The 18,222-nt window shown below is 26.5% G+C and overlaps 1 protein-coding gene across 1 annotated transcript; it reads right to left on the bottom strand.

The window, feature by feature from the left end:
* Positions 1 to 213: 213 nt before the first annotated feature.
* Positions 214 to 17,714, bottom strand: LOC129905886 (uncharacterized). Its single transcript, XM_055981512.1, has 3 exons — positions 17,083 to 17,714; positions 952 to 1,092; positions 214 to 879 (listed from the first exon to the last, which is right to left on the bottom strand). The coding sequence occupies exons 1-3, from the start codon at positions 17,138 to 17,140 to the stop codon at positions 515 to 517; spliced, it is 564 nt and encodes a 187-aa protein (XP_055837487.1). The 5' UTR covers positions 17,141 to 17,714; the 3' UTR covers positions 214 to 514.
* Between the last annotated feature and the right edge of the window lie 508 nt (positions 17,715 to 18,222).

The raw sequence follows: 18,222 nt of genomic DNA on the forward strand, positions 1-18,222 counted from the left end.
CGAATGTACAATTATTTTTCCAACCATAATGTTTTAGTAACTCATTTCTGAACTCTTGCAATTTTTTTCCAACTTCTATTTTCCAAAACCTTTAGTATAAGATGAAACACAAATTTTTAAATAATTACAATTTCTATCATAATTTTATTTCAAGATCTTACAACAATTTTATATTTTTTGTTTGTAACTTATAACTTAAAATAATTATTGAGTGTAGATTAAGACTATTTTAACATTATTCAATAGCAGCCACACAAAGTCAGTCTTTCTATAAAAATTGTCTTACATTAAAAAAAATATATTATTTTCTTTTTTTTTTCAGTTTTGTTTAACAATTAGTAATAAATATTTTTTTTTTTTTTAAATTTTTAATTAAAGGTATCAAGGACGAAGATCATTTTAAATTTTTCACTTATTTTCTAGAATCACAGTTTGGCACAGTCTAATTTGAAAGACTTATTATTATTCTCTTAAAATTCTATAAATTAGATATTTTTATATACTCTTTATAAAATTAGCAACTAAATTTCTGTAATTCATTTATTGTGTGAAATGTAAATGGTGGTGGTGGATCTTTGTCCTTTTCGGTTTCGATATATGGCACTTGTACAACAAATACCGTTGCTGTTGGTGAATAATGTTTCTTAAAAACAGTTTCATAACTTGGAGGTGCAAATTCACTATATGATGGTGCTGGACTTGGTGGTGCTTGTAATTGATCATCTAGAGTTGGAGCTGGAGTTCGACGTCCACATTTACGATCTGAACATGCCATCAAGGAGAAGAATGCTACCAATGCTAGGAATGTTGAGACATACCAAACAATTGTTATTGCATCCATTGTCGATTGTGATAAATCCGAGGATATTCTTGTTGAAGCTGAAGGAGAAAACAAAAAATACAAAATTGTTAGTAAAAAGTTTAAACGGAAATTATGTTATAAGAACTTACTGTTAATTGTATAAACTTCTGTTATATCTGTATTATTAACCAAGTCGAATCTTTTTTCTGCAAGCTTTGCCGCATTGACTCTTTCATCACTGTAATTCAGTAAGTAGATCTGGGCATTTGTCTGCTTGGTCGCTGCCAGAACTGAAATAAATAAAATATAAAATTTAATATTCAGGTAAATCAATTTAATAAAAAAAAAAAGCTTTTTAAGTATGTAGAATATTTAATCAAAAAGCAGACTCTGATAAGCTACAATTTAGTTGATATCTAATCTTACGGAAATGTGTCTTATCAAAATTTGTCTGTTTCGTTTATTTGGTTATGAATTGCAGGGGATTCGCTTAGAGTGGTAGGTTCTTGAAAATAGACAACAAAAATAGCATTGGTGCAACTTGAAAAATATATCTAAGCTTAGGAATCTACTTTAAAAGGGTGTTTTTGAAAGTTCGAGATCTTTTACACTTCAAAGTTTAAGGAATTTATCCCCACACTTGACAGAAACAACTTCAAACATAGTTAGTTTAAAATTAGAAAAACTTATTTGAAAGCATTTTTAAGTGTTTTAGTTTAAAGGCTTTGTGAGCCTATAGCAACACAAGTTTAAAGTCTACGATAGAGTTGAATTTCTTTTATTTTGTTACCTGATTGAATTTCTGAAGATTCACATGCAATTTAATGGAAATATTACCAAATCAGTTTATTGTGTCAAGCCCAAAAATAAAAATGTATTAATCATTCGTCCCAGTACTAAAAGATTTATTGGAAGATAAATGCTATCTTAAGTAATAGAGGCACGCTTTTCGGCAATGTTTTTCAAGTTTTGGGATTTTTATGACTTTGATAATTTACAAAAGTATTAAAAAATTTCAAGCTTTTTGGTGAAATTTTATTGCGACGGAATTGACAAGTGAAAGTTGTTTTAATGCAATTGTTTTTGTATTAAACAATAACATGTACGTGAATCAATCATTGTATTCCACTGTCAATCACACAAAAAGAAGTCAATAATTTAAAAACGTAATAGAGTCAAAGTTTTATGATGTTAAGGACGGTTATTGACTTTATTATTTGTTGCTTTTATTTTGGTTAAGAAAGGCTTTTGAATGATAAAAAAAATATAATAATAAAACAAAAAAAATCTGTGAATTTTGTGAAAGATATAATATATAGATTTATTATCAGGGGATTTTTATTTGAATTCAAAAATTAAAGAAGTAAATTATTGCAATCAAATTATCTAGTTGCTTTTATTAACCTAATATTATTACTCGTATTGATGAAATCTAAATTAATATTTATTGATAAAAACAATTATCAAAACATTATCTATTTAGATATATCGAAATATAGACAAGAAATAAGAATAATTGTTTCTAGTTTTACGTAGGTACATATATTGAATTTGAGTGAAACAAATTTCGGGACCTTAATCAAACAAAATAAATAGATCAATAAGTCATCTACAAATTTTTATGATTTTTTCGCTAAAATTTTACTAGCACCAAAGGTTTCGCTGAAACCAGATAAGTATTTGATTTTCTTTTCTGTATGTACCTACGCATAAACATTTTTATATGAATTTTGGAGTTCAAAAGATTTAAAAAGTATACTTGTTAAGTTTAAAACCAAATTTTAGGTAAATATATTATTTTTCTAACAAACAAAAGAAAGGTATCTATTTATTTTTTTTTTTTTAAGATTCATTTCATTTTTGCAAATAAATTGTTTTTCCCTGAGCCTACAACAATCTTTAGCTTTAAACAGTAAATATTTCTTAAAAGATTTTTTTCATTATCATTTCTATTTGAATAATAAAGCATTCTGATTCAATTTTTTAATCTTCAATATAAATCTTATAGATAATAAAGATAACATTAGAGTCATGAGATTTTATCATAAACAATCTAATAAATTTGTGATACAAAACATGTATAAATTAATAAAACAATGACTTATTATTATTAACATTAGGATTTGCGTACTAAATCTTCTCGAAAATATTATTTGATATCTTATTCAAATTATGAGACCCATTGTTAAAATAGGTCAACGATTCTTGTTATCATTTAAACAAAGAATCAGAATTTATCAGAAATAATTTCTTGTCAATTAGAAAATTAACAAAATTCTTATGAAATTAACACCTTAATAAAAACCAAAAGCAATAATAATTAAAAATCAATTATACTCTTATAATTAAAATCACTTCGATGCAATTTCATGATTTCGTCGTAAATAAAATAATAAAAAATCCATTTTGTCTACTAAAGAGTGTTTATTTTCAATGTTGTAAAAAAAAAACGTGTTTAAAAAATTATAATACCAAAGTTCGTGTTCACAATTGTGAAATAAACTTATTAGTAATTATTGTTTACAAAAGTAATAATATCACCATTAACTATTATTGACTATGAGTGTGTACTCTCAAAGCCACACCTAGAATTTTCGGTCTTTTTCAAAAGAGTAATGTTTTGATATTTATCTAAAAAGTTCAATACATTGACTGATAAACAATGCTAAAATTATTTTTAAAAAAACTTGTTATAAATTGATTGAATCGACACAATTTATTCCATTAAGGAGTTTTAAATGATAACAGTCATAACCAAAAGACCATATAATTTTGTAATTTTATTGATATTGCATATTTCCATTTCCTTTATCAAAAATCAACAATAAAAAAAAGGCTGGTATTGTTTTAAATCTGCATTTTTGATAACACGTGGTTTGTTGTCCGGTTATTTTAATATCTTCCTTATTCAATTTTTTTTATATTTGGTCGTAATTTTAAGGTTTTTATATTTTTGTTATTTTGTTCTTATTTTTCGTATTTATTTTTACTTGAAAAATGTATAAACATAGGTACTTATGTACTTTAAACGGCAAGTTTTGGATTCATTAAAAAAAAACTGACCTCGAAATAACAAATCGATTTTAACGATTTCATCCATTAAAACTATTTAATTATGAAAAAGTAAAGTAAGACATTCACTTACATTAAAAAACATTTTCTTCCTGCCCGTTTTTAACCCTTAAATTTCTTTTATTTTGACTTTATTTTTTTTAATAATTTAAGGATTTTGAGGAAGGCTTAAGTTATGCAGCAGAAAAACTAGTTTTTAAAGTTATAACAGTTTTTTCCATAACTTTCTCTTAACGCCTTCATCAATTTTAAAAACAAATTTATTACAAAAATAAATGTCTACGCTATCATTAATAAAATCACGTTTTACTGATAAATAAATTATGTTGTAAATTAGTTTTTTTTTTTTTCTAAAAATAATTATGAAAAAATAACTCACATCATAAATTTAATCCTTAATAAAATTAATTAGTTTTTGGTAATAAATTTTGTTTTTTTTTTATCAAAAACCAAACCACTTTGAGTTTCTAAGAGTAATAATATAATTATTTCACTTATGAAAATCCTTTTAATCTCATTTTTAATAATATTGTCAATAGATATCTATTTTTTATTGTTTTAATACGTTTTTGAAAGTAACAGCTGCTGTTTAACTGCACGAACTGGTTGTTTACAGTTTTTGTTTTATTTACTTAAAGGTATACTATCTAAAATGGAAAATTTTGTTCAACTTCAAATATTATTATTATTATTAAAGATTTTATAACTATTTTTGAAATACTTATTAAGTAATTTAATACCGTTAGTAACTACACGTTTATTTTGTTTATCAAGCCGCAAGGGCTTCATTTTTATCTGTGCTTCAGCTGGCTATAAGCATGTGTATAAGGGAGCTGTTGCAAACAAGTTATTTGTTGACAATAATATAAATAAGGGTTTGATTAAAACAAACAGTACTGTGAGAATAACAACACTTGTAATCGATTTTGAATTTTCAAATTTCCTCTGGTAAATCACATTTTTAAAGGTCTTTTTGAAATCTGTAAAATTCGTTTGATAGTTTTTGCAGATGATTTTTTTTTTGTTTTTGCCATTGTTTAGGGTATTTGGCAACTCACTGTAAGATTCGTTAATCGTTTTGCCTACTAAAAGTATTGCGGTATATCGTTAGAAAAAGTATCTACAATAATGTTCTCTCTTGGAGGTACATCGCTTCTACAAAAAAAAGCTACAAAATGGGACCTAGAGCTGTACCCTGTGGTACTTCAGCCACTATATCCCTAAAGTCTTAGTAATCATTTCCGTGTCCATGTGTCATGGTATAAAGTCCTTCAGGCAGGATTTGTCTTAATTTGAATCTTAGGCCTTTGTGAAATACTTTGCGGTAAAAGCATTCAGAGTGTCGGTGGGTTATGTATTCTTTGAATAAAAAGTTTTTTTATTTTTTTATATTCAAAAACAAAATATTTAAAAAAAAATTCAGTTTTTCTTAATAAGTTAGCTAAAAATAGCTATACTGGGCTATATTAGGCGAAAACTCTATAAATATTTGCTTAATTTTGGATCAGACCCAGACGTGGGTAGATACAAATACCTACATACGCATTTAAAGAAGACAAGCTTTGCGTAAATATTTAACCTGAGTCTGGGACAAGGCTCTTTGAATACTACCAGATATTGTTGTTTTTGTATGATCTTCAACTTTGGGGTAACGAACGTCTGCCACTGTCATTATTTAATTGTTTTAGTTGTTAAGAAAAGGTTTCGCAAAATATTAAATTCTAAATATAAAGAAAAAACATATTTACCTACATTTTTTTGTCGATGTTTTATAATGTACCAACTGTTGTTTTGATCAAATTTGTATTTTTTTTTTTTTTTTTTGTATTTATTAATACAAATAAATTGGCAGATCACATGACATAATTAAGATTGCAATTTTGCTATTTTTAAATAATAAATATAGGGGAGAGTGGGGCCAAATGTAACACTTTTTTCTAAAATCGATGGTTCTCCTACAAATTTGAAAGTGGGTCAACCAGACCTTTTTTAAATTAAAGACCCATGTTTTAGCTCCAAGATCCATCATAAAAATTTAGCAAAACATAACGGTAATGTTGAAAAATATAGCTTCCAAAAAAAAAATCGTGTTGTTTCAACTTACCCCACATACGGGGCAAAGTGTAACACATACCGGGGTAGGTTGTACCAAGAACTAAAAATAAGAGAAAAATACCTTTATTTGTTTATATTTATTTGTTTTTAATTAATAACAATAAAAACAAATCTTAGTCATGAAATTTTGGTGCAAATTTGTAAAAAGTGGAGCAAATCCAAGATTTCCAGAGAAAATTTGACAGTAGTCTTAAATAAAAGTTATTCGAATTCATAAATTGTTTTATAAGCTTTATGAATTCAAATGGTGGTTCAAAAATGTGTTTCCAATTTCAAAATAAATACAAATTCAATTACAAGCATTCATATTCAGGGTTGTTAATTATATTAGGTAAACAGTTTTTCAGTATAGGTAGGTTTTTACATGGTACAACTTGCCCCGGAAAAATGTTACAACTAGCCCCAGCATGAAATTTGGCACATAAAATCAATTTAAAAAAAAAGCGAAACTGATATAGACATAACACATACACGCAATTTGAGCCAAAACACGGTTGCATATAACAAAAAAACACTTAGCACTCTATCTTTTTCGGGTAAAGAGGTAGACCAAAAATAAAATTAAAAAAAAAAGTTACAAACATGCATTTTTTGGGCACCACTAGTGTAACTTCTCACCCTGTCGTCTAATCTTCATCTGAAGAAAATGTGCCGGTAGATATTCAAAAATTGAGCATTTTTCTCCTTTACGCGTTTCTTAATATTGAAAGGAACATCGCTTTTTTTAGCTGTTAATTCTTACCCCTGTTACATTTAGCCCCACTCTCCCCTAATTAAACTTTTATTATTGGGATATTGTTTTTCTTACGCCTGTCTTTTTCTTTTAGTTTACTTAAAAAATAACACACTTAAACAAGAAGAATAGCTTTGAAAAATGGCACGTTTATTTGTCTGTGAAGTACAAAATTCTAATTAATGAAATAGCTAATATATTAAAAAACAATTATGAATCTGAATTTTTTTTTCGGGGGCACAAATGTGTCTTTTGATTGAAATTTTTTTAATCGAGGTTTTTATATTCATGATTTGATCTATGGATATAACCTCTTAAAACCTTGATATTGATAACCTCCTTTGCCGGATTTTCAAACATGTGATCTTTCAATTGCAAACTTGATCATTGGAGTTTTTATATTCGAGATTTTGACTTTTTGAGTTACATATGTATGTAAATGCCTTGAAAATCTAAAAATTTTAATTTTTGTTTTTTAAGATTTTAAATTTTGAGATTTTTAGAATTTGGTTTTTCGAGACGAGCGAAAAATATTTTCAAAAGCATGCATTCTAAATAATAATAAACGATTCTATTCCCCCTTGAAATATGCAATACAAATTCAATACTTATCGATCGATAACAATTAATAACTATCTCAGATAAAAATAAATTCTTTTGAAGTTTATACAACATACAATGTAAACAATTATATCACTATCGATCTATACAAACAAGCCCCCCAGTAAGCAACAGTCCAGCTTTTTTTTACTGTTCTTATTAAATTACACTGGTCAACAAAATTAAACTTTTTTTTTGTTACAGAAACCAAGGTATACTTTTCTATAGGATTTTGGTGTGCTGAGCTCAAATCCGAAGTCAAAAAAATTCTATCACATCACGTTTTTGAGATAATCCCGTTAAAATATCGAAAATGCCGCTTTTTTACCAGTTTTCGAGATTATTTCTTAGCTTTTGGTTATTTGTTCTAAATAAATTTGTAACAGTTTCTAATAGAACTAAATGTTGTCTTTCTAAATCCGTTTAAATCTTTTAAAAATCTCTTATCTTCTTTGAGAAATCTGAAATTGAAATCAACGTGTTTGGTATATCTCATGTTTATTTACTTTTAATAGCGAATCTCGAAAAGTTCTTTGCCAATCGCTTTCAAATTTTGACACAACGTTTCATTTAGAATCTTGCAAGTTTTTATATTTGCGAAGGTGGTGAATCGCAGTGAGATACATCAAAGCGTGACCGTGTCAGATACTTATACTAAATAATTACTAGTGAGAAAAATATAATTATTTTTCTTGTTAAAAACAAGATAAGAACTTACTGGAATGTACATGAAACGTTGTGTCAAAATTTGAAAGCGATTGGCAAAGAAAATTTCGGGATTTATTATTAAAAGCAAATAAATATGAGATATACCAAACACGTTGATTTCAATTTTAGATTTCTCAAAGAAGATAAGAGATTTTTAAAAGATTTAAACGGATTTAGAAAGACAACATTTAGTTCTATTAGAAACCGTTACAAATTTATTTAAAACAAATAACCAAAAGCTAAGAAATAATCTCGAAAACTGGTAAAAAAGCAGCATTTTCGATTTTCTAACGGGATTATCTCAAAAACGTGATGTGGTAGAATTGTTCTGACTTCGGATTCGAGCTCAGCACCCAAAAAACCTATAGAAAAGTATATCCTGGTGTCTGTAACAAAAACCTTGTTGACCAGTGTTATTATTATTGTTTTGGTTTTTTTTTTTAAATTTTTCTTCATAATAATTTGCTGTTGCTATATGGGATTTTCTAATGGGTTTATCAGACACGTCATATTTATAAAAAAAAAATTTATAATTGCTCAAAACAAATAAATGACTAAATGTTCTACAGAAAACTAACCAACAAAAAATACATACATTTATACTGAATCAAAGTAAACGAGTGCAATATAATTATAATCAGATAAATATCAATATCTGACACACCATAAAAAAACCACTTGAAATTGACAAGTTTTTTTTTTAAATATTTTTTGTTTTGTTTTGAGTAATGATTTTAATTGGTTTTATGATATCTTAAAATATAGCCTCTTGAGGTATTTCAAGATTAAAGTTTTATTTGTTTTTTTATAGGAAACAAATAATTTACTTATAGGAACAAGATTTCCAATTTTAAATTTATTACAATTCTATACAATAAAACAAATAAATATAATTATTTATTTGATAAATTAATTTATACAGCATAATGGAGTATATGGTCACTGAGCACCTGTTATTGTAATGTCATTTGCACGAGCATTTAAGTGCACATATTAAATATTTGTAGTACAATGGCACGTGGAGGTAAAATAAGTAAATAAACAATATTATTATGAAATTGTTTACATATTTTACAAATGAATCTAAACAGGTAAACACTTTTATCGAATCTTAAGAATCTGCATTTCTATTTTAAAGCTCAAGAGCTTTATAGATTTTTTATAGTAAACTTTAACCTTCAATGACTACCTATAAAAATTATTATAAGCCGTTATATTAATTTGTACAACGTCACAAAACAAATTATTTATTCGTTTGAAACACAACCAATTTAATTATTCCTTAGAAGCAGACATTGATTAGGAATTCCTATAAATACATTGATGTTTTAATTGTTGATTTATTCTGAAGTAGTTAACAAGTCATTTGTTTTAAAGATCAGGTTCGAAAGGAGTTATCATCAAATTATGAAATATGTAGGGGAAAGGTGTGGACAGTGAGACACTTTTTTTTCAAATTGTTATTTTTCAGAAAGTTTCAAAACTATCTTAACCAAACTTTGCAGTCATGTTAAGACATATTTTATATTAATATTGCAGAAAAAGTTACAAACTAAAATGTAGAAAAAGTCAAAACGTCTCACTGTTTGCAAGAGTTGCGATCAGTGAGATAGGCTAAGGCGAACAGTGAGACGGACGAATAAAACAGAAAAAAAAATTGACGAAAACTTCAAATAAGTAAGTAACTAGTAGTTTATTTATTTAACTATGTTACTTTAACCCATTTCTTCAAAAGAGTTAAAAAAAATACAGGAAAAATAAACAAAAGAGAAAACACTACAAAATCATACTGAAATCATTTTCAATTCATAGATTTCTTTTTAATCTATGTCTCACTGTGTCACTGTCAGTGGTACCACTTTACTTCAATTGAAGTAGATCTACTTCTTTTTTTCAAAAAAAATTAAAATCTACTTCCTACTTCGCACCATCACAAAAATATCGAAATCTACTTCATTTTAAAATCTCTGTTCCAATCTACTTCAAATTATCAAAATTTAAGCCAAATCTACTTCTTTTTTCAGAAAGCCAAATATTTGGCTAAAAATTGTTCATTTATACCGAAAATATGGAGTTTGAATGAATTAAAATTTTTTGTTTTAGTTGTTTTTACTAATTATAAATTATTTAACTTAAATAAATTTAATAGAATAATTTTTTTTAGCATAGATTTTTATTAAAAAAAGGATATTTTAAAATCTGCTTCGATTTTTCTCAATCTACTTCCATTTTTTCTTCAAATCTGCTCCGACTTTTTTTCTGCAAGTGGTAACGCTGGTCACTGTTTGCTTTTTGCCATTTCTCAGAAAAATATAAAATTACAAAAACGACAAGGATATTATAAGTAATTGTTATTTTTTTATGAAAGAACATACATAAATGTAATACAAATGTGTTATACACTTTTTTTCATAACACTCCAAAAACTACATACTTCCATCAGATTTTGTTTGATATTTTCCTGTGTAGAAAAATGGACAGCTTAAATTTAATCGGAACAAAATTAAAACACGCAGAATGGGAATTCAACTTTGGTATTCTAAATCTTTATTTTTTTTATTAACTCGATTTTAAATAAAATATATGTCGTTTTCGATTGGAATCACTCAAGGATTCACTCATTCTGAAATCCAATAAAACAGTTTGAATTGCTTCCACTCAATTCTATTTTTTGTGTGTTTGTGTTTGTTTTTCTGTGAAATTTAAAATGTCAAATATTGCATAAGACTTGAAAAATAATTAATATGTGAAGAAAATAGTACCTAATATTCAACAAATTAATCGGGAATTCGTTTTGCAAAATATTTTAAAAGCTTAATTTATTTGTTTGAAAATAAATAAACAAATTAATTTCAGAAAACGAAAAAAATTTGAATGAAAAATAATAATAAACAATGATTGAGTGTATTTTTGACATGTGAGTATTCATGTATTAGTGCTTCTTGATTTGATTCTTATTTGAAATCAAGAAGAGAATTTCTCTTCTGAGAAGCGTTCTGGCTGTCATTTTCATGCCAATAAAACGGTTTCAGAAGTCTTCTGAATGATTCCGGACGCTTCCGGAGAGCCAATCGAAAACGACAATAGATAATAAAATAAAATAAAAAAATAAAAGTAAATTAAATTTAAAAAAAAAATAAAACTGTCAAATCGTCAGAAATAGATTTGTAAATGAACAATTCGAATGAATTTGTATTGAATTAAAAAACTCACTTTGCCGAAGTGACTTATTTCTGAGCTTCAGATTGTAGTATAAGTTAAACCTATCGTAATTTTGACTGGAATATATTTAAGTATATCTTCTATATTTGATTTATTTTCGAAATACTTCATCTAATATATGAAGTTCAAAACCATTGAATAAACAAAACAATTTAAGAGAAAATTTATTTGATTGATCATCGTTTAGGTAGGTACTAAAAACTTACTGAACAAAATCACTGCAAACTTTGTCATTCAAAGATGCATCATACAGCATACACCCAGCAGACTTATTGCGCTTTTATTAGCAGGTATTTACAAACAATTTTCTGATGCTACATTGATATATTCGCATTCTTTCATTTTACAGGTCAAGAACCAATTAAAAGGGTGTTTTTGTGTTATAATTTACACCCAGTTGTTGCAGGGTTGTGTACAATAAATTCTTTTACTTTGAATATTTATTACTTCCTCAAACAAACAAATTAATAAAGTTGTGCAAAATCGTGTGTTTAAACACGAGACTTAGAGAGTGAACAATTCATGTTTGAGCATTTATTACTTGACATGAATGTAAGCAAACTACTAACTTCTGGCAAATACGGGGAGCTTAGATAAGATTCAATCTTACTTAATAGTTACCCTTAAATCTTAGGTAGAATTAGTTTAATTCTAATCCAACTTTTACTTACTTATACCCCGACCTGATTTTTTAATGCATTAAATTGATATCTTTTAAAGCAATGGGACATTAATCTCTTCAATATGGAATCTTGATTGTATTTTTTTTTTTGTATTAATTAATAAAATGAATAACATGTGGTCTTTTTGAGGCAAGATAAAACCGCATGTTACTTATTATTTATAAAACAAATTTTATATTTATTCTTGATATTTTTAATTTAATACAAAAATTCTTGTTGATTTTGAATACACCAAACACGTTTATTTTTTACATAAAAGACCCTATTGTTATAAAACTTTGCCTTCAATAAATATCAAAAAAAAAACGTTTTAAAAACATTTCGCATGGAATTTTTTTTTTAAACAATATAGCTGTGTTTTATTATAAAACACAGTTAATAACAACATTACACGCGCCAATTTTAAAAGTTTGTTTTATTATTTTCTATTTCTCAAGGACAAGTGGTATTTTCCATTGCATTAAAACATACAAAAAATATTTCTAAAGAAAAAAAATATTATTTCAACTCACTTGCCCAGCTGTATTTAATTAATGCTGTTGACAAAATTCTTCGAATATTTTTCCTATATATTCTTTATTTGATTTGAACAGTTTGTGTTTTTTTTTTTTTTTGTTTGAAAAAGTTTTGCATATGGGTTAAAAGTTTAAAAAATCTTTGAACTTTTAAGGAACTAAACTTTTTTATTTGATATTTTTTTTATATGTAGATAAAACTGTGTTGCAAAAAAATATGAATCAAATTTGTTACAAAAAGGTTGACCTCAAAAAATTAAATATGTTGCCGATGACCAACCTCTATTGTAGGAAGTACCATAATCTGAATTTAAAATTTCGATATGGATGGCTTTAAATAATTCTTACTTTTTTTGTAGGCATTGTAGAAATCTGATTGAAAAATTATATAAAAGGTGAAATAATAGCCTTTCATATGATATAAAATTTACTATAGGTGGTCATATAAAAAAATGGATTTAAAGGTGATTGAAGAAAAAAAAGATAGATTTTTCGATTTTGATTTTTTTTTTCAAGAAAAATGAATTTTTAAGGTTTAACTATTACTACGTGTTTGGTAGGAAATATGAGTCAACTTCTTAAAGTACCTATCTAAAAAGATATTTAACCCACCTACAGGAACGTATAAACGTTACTCATACGTCAAACCAAAATAATTAATATTCAAATTCCTGTTAGCACAAGTAATCTGTTATAATTAAAAGCGAAACTATATCAACCACACAACCAATCTTTTCCCTATAGCTTAATAACGACCATGACCATGATAACGAGATAGCGAGAGAGAACACTAACAAGTTACTATTTTAAACCCTAACAAAATACATCTATTCATTAACTTCAATTGAATCAAGTCAAGTAATAGTAATAAGAAGTGCACCTTCTATTACGGAAATCTATGTAAACTATAGTAACCACAATCCGCAATTAAAAATAAAAGTACCTCTCTCAACCACTTACATAAAAGTACGTCACAACTACGTTTATACATTATATACTATCATGTCCTTGAAGTCTGCAACAGGTCTATATTCCTCCATTAGAGCTCTATTTTTTTTTGTATTATGTTCATACTCTAGATATTTGCATACAACAAAAATGGCCATTTGATTTGATTAATTTTTCTTTGTTTTTCATAAATGGCATAGAATAGACAGAACGACGAACGCGACTATCGACAACGACGTTTTCCATGTACGATAAAATGTTTTATTTTTAATTAATCGAGTTTATTAAGCGAGGTATGATTTTTTTGTATCTTTCTATGCAAACAAATACTGGTATGTAATAAAAAGTAGATATAGTAGGTTGATGAATTATATTTTATCTTGTCTTTATATTGTATACTATTTGCCCTTATTCAATTAAATAAAAAAACAATCATGACAATGAAAAAAGTGCATGCCACTGCCACATTGAATCCGGATTTATTTTTCTATTGATAAAGACAAACAAAAATAAATATATTTTGATATTAGGGTGGTTCTTAAGTTCTTTAAATTTTGATTTTTATTTGTTTTGAAATTTTCTAAGACTTTTAAATATAAATCCAAAGCCTCTAAAATGAAAGATCTAAAAATTCATAACTTTTTGAAACTATTTCTACCATAAAAATGCTAGACAAATTCCAAATTCTGAAATTTCAAAATTTTGTAGACTCAAATATTACAAAAGAAAAAACCTTCACAGCATCTAATGACGCAATTAAAATTAATTTCATAAAATATTGTCAGCAAAAAATCAATGCACTGCAGGCATAATTTAAAAGTTTCGTTAAAATATTTTAAAAGCCCTTAAAGCTGAAACACAATCACGCTTTAGAGCGTCGCTTCGTTGCGTTACGTTGAGAAATCCTCAAAGCGCGCTTCTGTCACTTTGACTTTGAACAGCTGATTGCAACATAAAATCTGCTGTCAAATAAAAAAAACACAGTCACTCACAAAATTATTGGGCCAAGTCTCTATCTTGATTAAATTGTGGAAAAATGAAAAAGGATATTAATGTGTTTAAAAAATGCATAGAAATTTGTTTATTCTTTAATCCTATAGTTATAAAAACAAAACCAATCAAAATATATTGTTTTTAACAATAAAACTTAGTCTAAAACATCATTAATTTTTTTTTGTTTTTAATACGTAAATTGTTTTGATTTAAAATATCTCGATGTCGTTTTTTTGTGCAAAATCTATATAGAGAAATTAAAAAACACACATAGTTTTGCAATAATTTATTTTTTTTTATTCACATTTGGCGCAATAATAATGTGGGTGACTGTAACTATGTCTGTTAAATGTCAGAAAGCGAGCAAAAGTTCAGTCTGGTTGAACTTTTGCTCGCTTTCTTACGTTTCCTTACGTTTGTCAAAAAAAGCGTACGTAAGAAAAGCGTCATTGTGTGAGGATACACAGATTTCCTATAGTTGAACTTTTCGCAGTTGTCAAAATCGACGGCAAAGCGTGATTGTGTTTCAGCTTTTATTGTTTGTATTTTCAGAAGATGTTATCAGTACATACTACCTACTTAACTAAAAAAAAATATTTCTTACTTATGTAACACCAAACATCAGAACTATAAAACCAATTTCGTGTGACTAAGCTTTGTATTTTTGGTTGTAAATTCAGCCATTAGCTTTTTAAATTGATTTTCTTCTAATTAACTTTTTACCACGTGTAGTTACTTTTTTAAGTTAATAGTAGGTATATTTCATAAGTTTTTTTACCTAGTGACACAAAGTTTCTCAGTTATTAAGACTCATTAGCACCTAATATTCTCTTCTAATTTACGGAAACGAGTAAATAATTTATTGGTTTATCCACTATAATGCGTCACATTTGAGTCTATTCTTAAATTTTTTTAAAGCTCTTTGAATCTTTGCGATTTTTAACGAAAGTAATGATGAAAATATCTGTCTATCTATTTAGACCAATTTTTAGGTTAGGTAACTAAAAGAAGTCACTTTGGGTTACATTTTGATGAGTAACGGCAAAATCATCTATTTCAAGGTATTTTTCGAGAAAAAACCATCAATTTATCCAATGATTCTAAAATGTTTTAAAAATCCAACCATCAATTATTTTAAAATTAAAACAATAGTTGTGTTGATTAACTTTCTGTGTCATATGATTAAAATATGTGATGAGTAATTTGCATTCATAAAATTCCAGTGAAAGTGTTTATTCTAAGATAAATTTGTCATATATTTTTGTTTATTTGTTTTAATAAATTTATTGCAATACCAACAAAAACAATATTGTTGATGAATCTTTAAATGATAAGAAACATAATAACTTTTTAGTATTTTTATCCATAGTTATCAAATACCTTGAATAAATATTACATATTTGCGAAAACTTGGATTATATTATAAACAAAAAACTAGGAGCTGAAGTGAACCAAGTCACAAAAAGTAACAAATCTTAATGGAGTTACCCCTTGCACAAGTTTTTGTACTAGATTTAAATATTTATTTTATTTAACTTGGCCCGTTACAGCTGTGAGGCCTCCATATTATAGTTCTTCAATATTCGAGTGGCAGAAAAATATACATAAATACTACTTTGGAATTTAATTTTTCTCCGAAATATAAACATGTTAAAAAAATGGTAGGTATATATATTTTTGTAATTAATTTTAATTTTAAATTTAGATCAAAATTTTTTTTTTGTAAAAGAATTTTTTTATACATTTTCAAAAAAAAAACTTTTTTTTTTAATCAAATAAAAAATAGTCATGAAATTTATACAGCTATTGACTCTCATACAACCATTTTTTAATTTCGAATTTTTTATAAACATCTTAATTGTTTTACAAATTTGTAACAGACTTTTTGGAAAAATATTATTTCAAAATAAAATTATCCAAATTTTAACAAAAATATTCAATTTATTTTTTGTTTTTAACTTTTTTTTGGATTTCTTAACAAAATATTTTTTTACCACCCGAATGCACAAAGTTGTTAGATCAAAAACCATTTTTTTACAGAACTTGTGTTTTTGTTTTTCTTTCTTTAATCAATTGAGTAAAATCGGTTTATTTAAAAACATTTTTGCACCACTTTTTATAAAAAAAAAATTACTTGAAAATCTAGTTTGATTACAGTCATCAAAGATTAATGACTTTTTGGGTTTTCTAATGTGAACTTCCATTTAAATTATTAATATGAATACACTGGATCGAAAAAGCATCGTAATCGTAACAATATTCGTATTTTTATAAAAAAGATGAAGACAGACAAATTAAGACAGTATTTTTTTTTTTTTTTTTTTTTTTTCTTAAAAAAAAGCAAAGAAGCTATATACTACAATTCTCTTCTAACGAAAAAATATTCCATTCACAAGACGTATCAAAATTTGTCAATGCACATATTCCCTTAAATAGTCAACAAAATTCAGTTAACATCCAACGGATAGAAACATTTACCCGCATTCAAGTTCTATCAAATTAAAAAAAAAAAAAACGATTTCAGAATGCACATACAGCCCTTTTATTTATACGAATGCCTCAACAATGTCATTTTAAACGACATATAATTATTTTTTCAATTGACAAAGAATCAAAACACGCATCACTTAACTGCATTGTATGATTTTAATTTTTAAATTAACTCAAAATAATAAAAAAAAAAAAACTTACAAGTAACAATAATAACTCCAACAGTAAGCATCCATTTACATCCCATTTTTGAATACATTTTCAATTTTTGATTTTTATTTTTCGAAAATTGAATAATTTTTTTCAATCAATTGAAATTGAAAAAAAAATATCGATAGCTTTTATTTTATTTTCTATAAATTGCAAATTTCAATTTCACTTCGTTATAATAAAATTAATTTTATTATTTATTTAAAAAAAATTCTTTTATTTTTTTCGTTATAAGAAGAGTGAATTTTTTAAATTTCAAAAATCACAATTTTTTATTCACACTGATATTTCTCACTGATCCAATGCTAGGCACTCTGTTTCAATGGAGAGCAGCTAGTAGACTCAACAAACGATATTATGAGACTACAACTATCGAGTTTGAAACCAAAACCGTAACTGTTACTCTCTGAATCCCCACCGCAAGTGTTAAATACAAAAAAATAAAAAAAAAAAAACTTTAACAACAGTAAACTGAACCGATTCTAGGGGTATCCCTGTGTTTTTTGTTTGGTTGGAAATTCTGTTTTGTTTACTTGTTATCTACTCTCTGGTGGTGCCGGTAGAGAGATAAATATCAACCATTCAATATACCCGAAAAAACAACAACAAAAAGCTATATCAGAGTTCGCGTATACACTTTGTAGTTGTGATTAAGAATATATACAACCTACTAGCTTTTTTGTAGGCGTACGAGTAACGAGTAATAATGTGATAGTAACAGATTGAAATAACGTCACATATTGACCACCGAATTATTATGAAAGCATCCAGTTAATTTACACATTCAGATAAAGTTCAATCACTGAGTCAAGACCTCTGTTCAAAAGCTTGTTTTTTGTTGGTTTGTATATAAATAAATGAGTTCGTGCGCAATATAAAGTCTTAATTGAAGATTTTTAAGTCGAGACTTAGGGTATCGTATTGGAGTGTTAATATTATCTATAGGGTTTAATATTACTACCGATAAATAATTATTATCTTTGGTGTAGTAAATTATGGAATCGGTGGACGGATTAGTTTTGCTAGGCAGATCATATCACTGCCATACAATATCAGTTAAATTTAATTTTTTGTATTAAAAAAAATTCTATCAAAAATATATTTAATAAAGGGATTTGGTTAACAGAACTC

The sequence above is a fragment of the Episyrphus balteatus genome, chromosome 1 (genome assembly GCF_945859705.1).
Source record: "Episyrphus balteatus chromosome 1, idEpiBalt1.1, whole genome shotgun sequence".
NCBI classification, from domain to species: Eukaryota; Metazoa; Arthropoda; class Insecta; order Diptera; family Syrphidae; genus Episyrphus; species Episyrphus balteatus.

Coding starts and splice junctions, on each gene's coding strand:
- LOC129905886 (XM_055981512.1), bottom strand. CDS start 17,140: ATGTATTCAAAAATGGGATGTAAATGGATGCTTACTGTTGGAGTTATT. Junction 1,093..17,082: donor TGGAGTTATTATTGTTACTT/GTAAGTTTTTTT, acceptor TATTTATTTCAG/TTCTGGCAGCGACCAAGCAG. Junction 880..951: donor AGAAGTTTATACAATTAACA/GTAAGTTCTTAT, acceptor TTTCTCCTTCAG/CTTCAACAAGAATATCCTCG.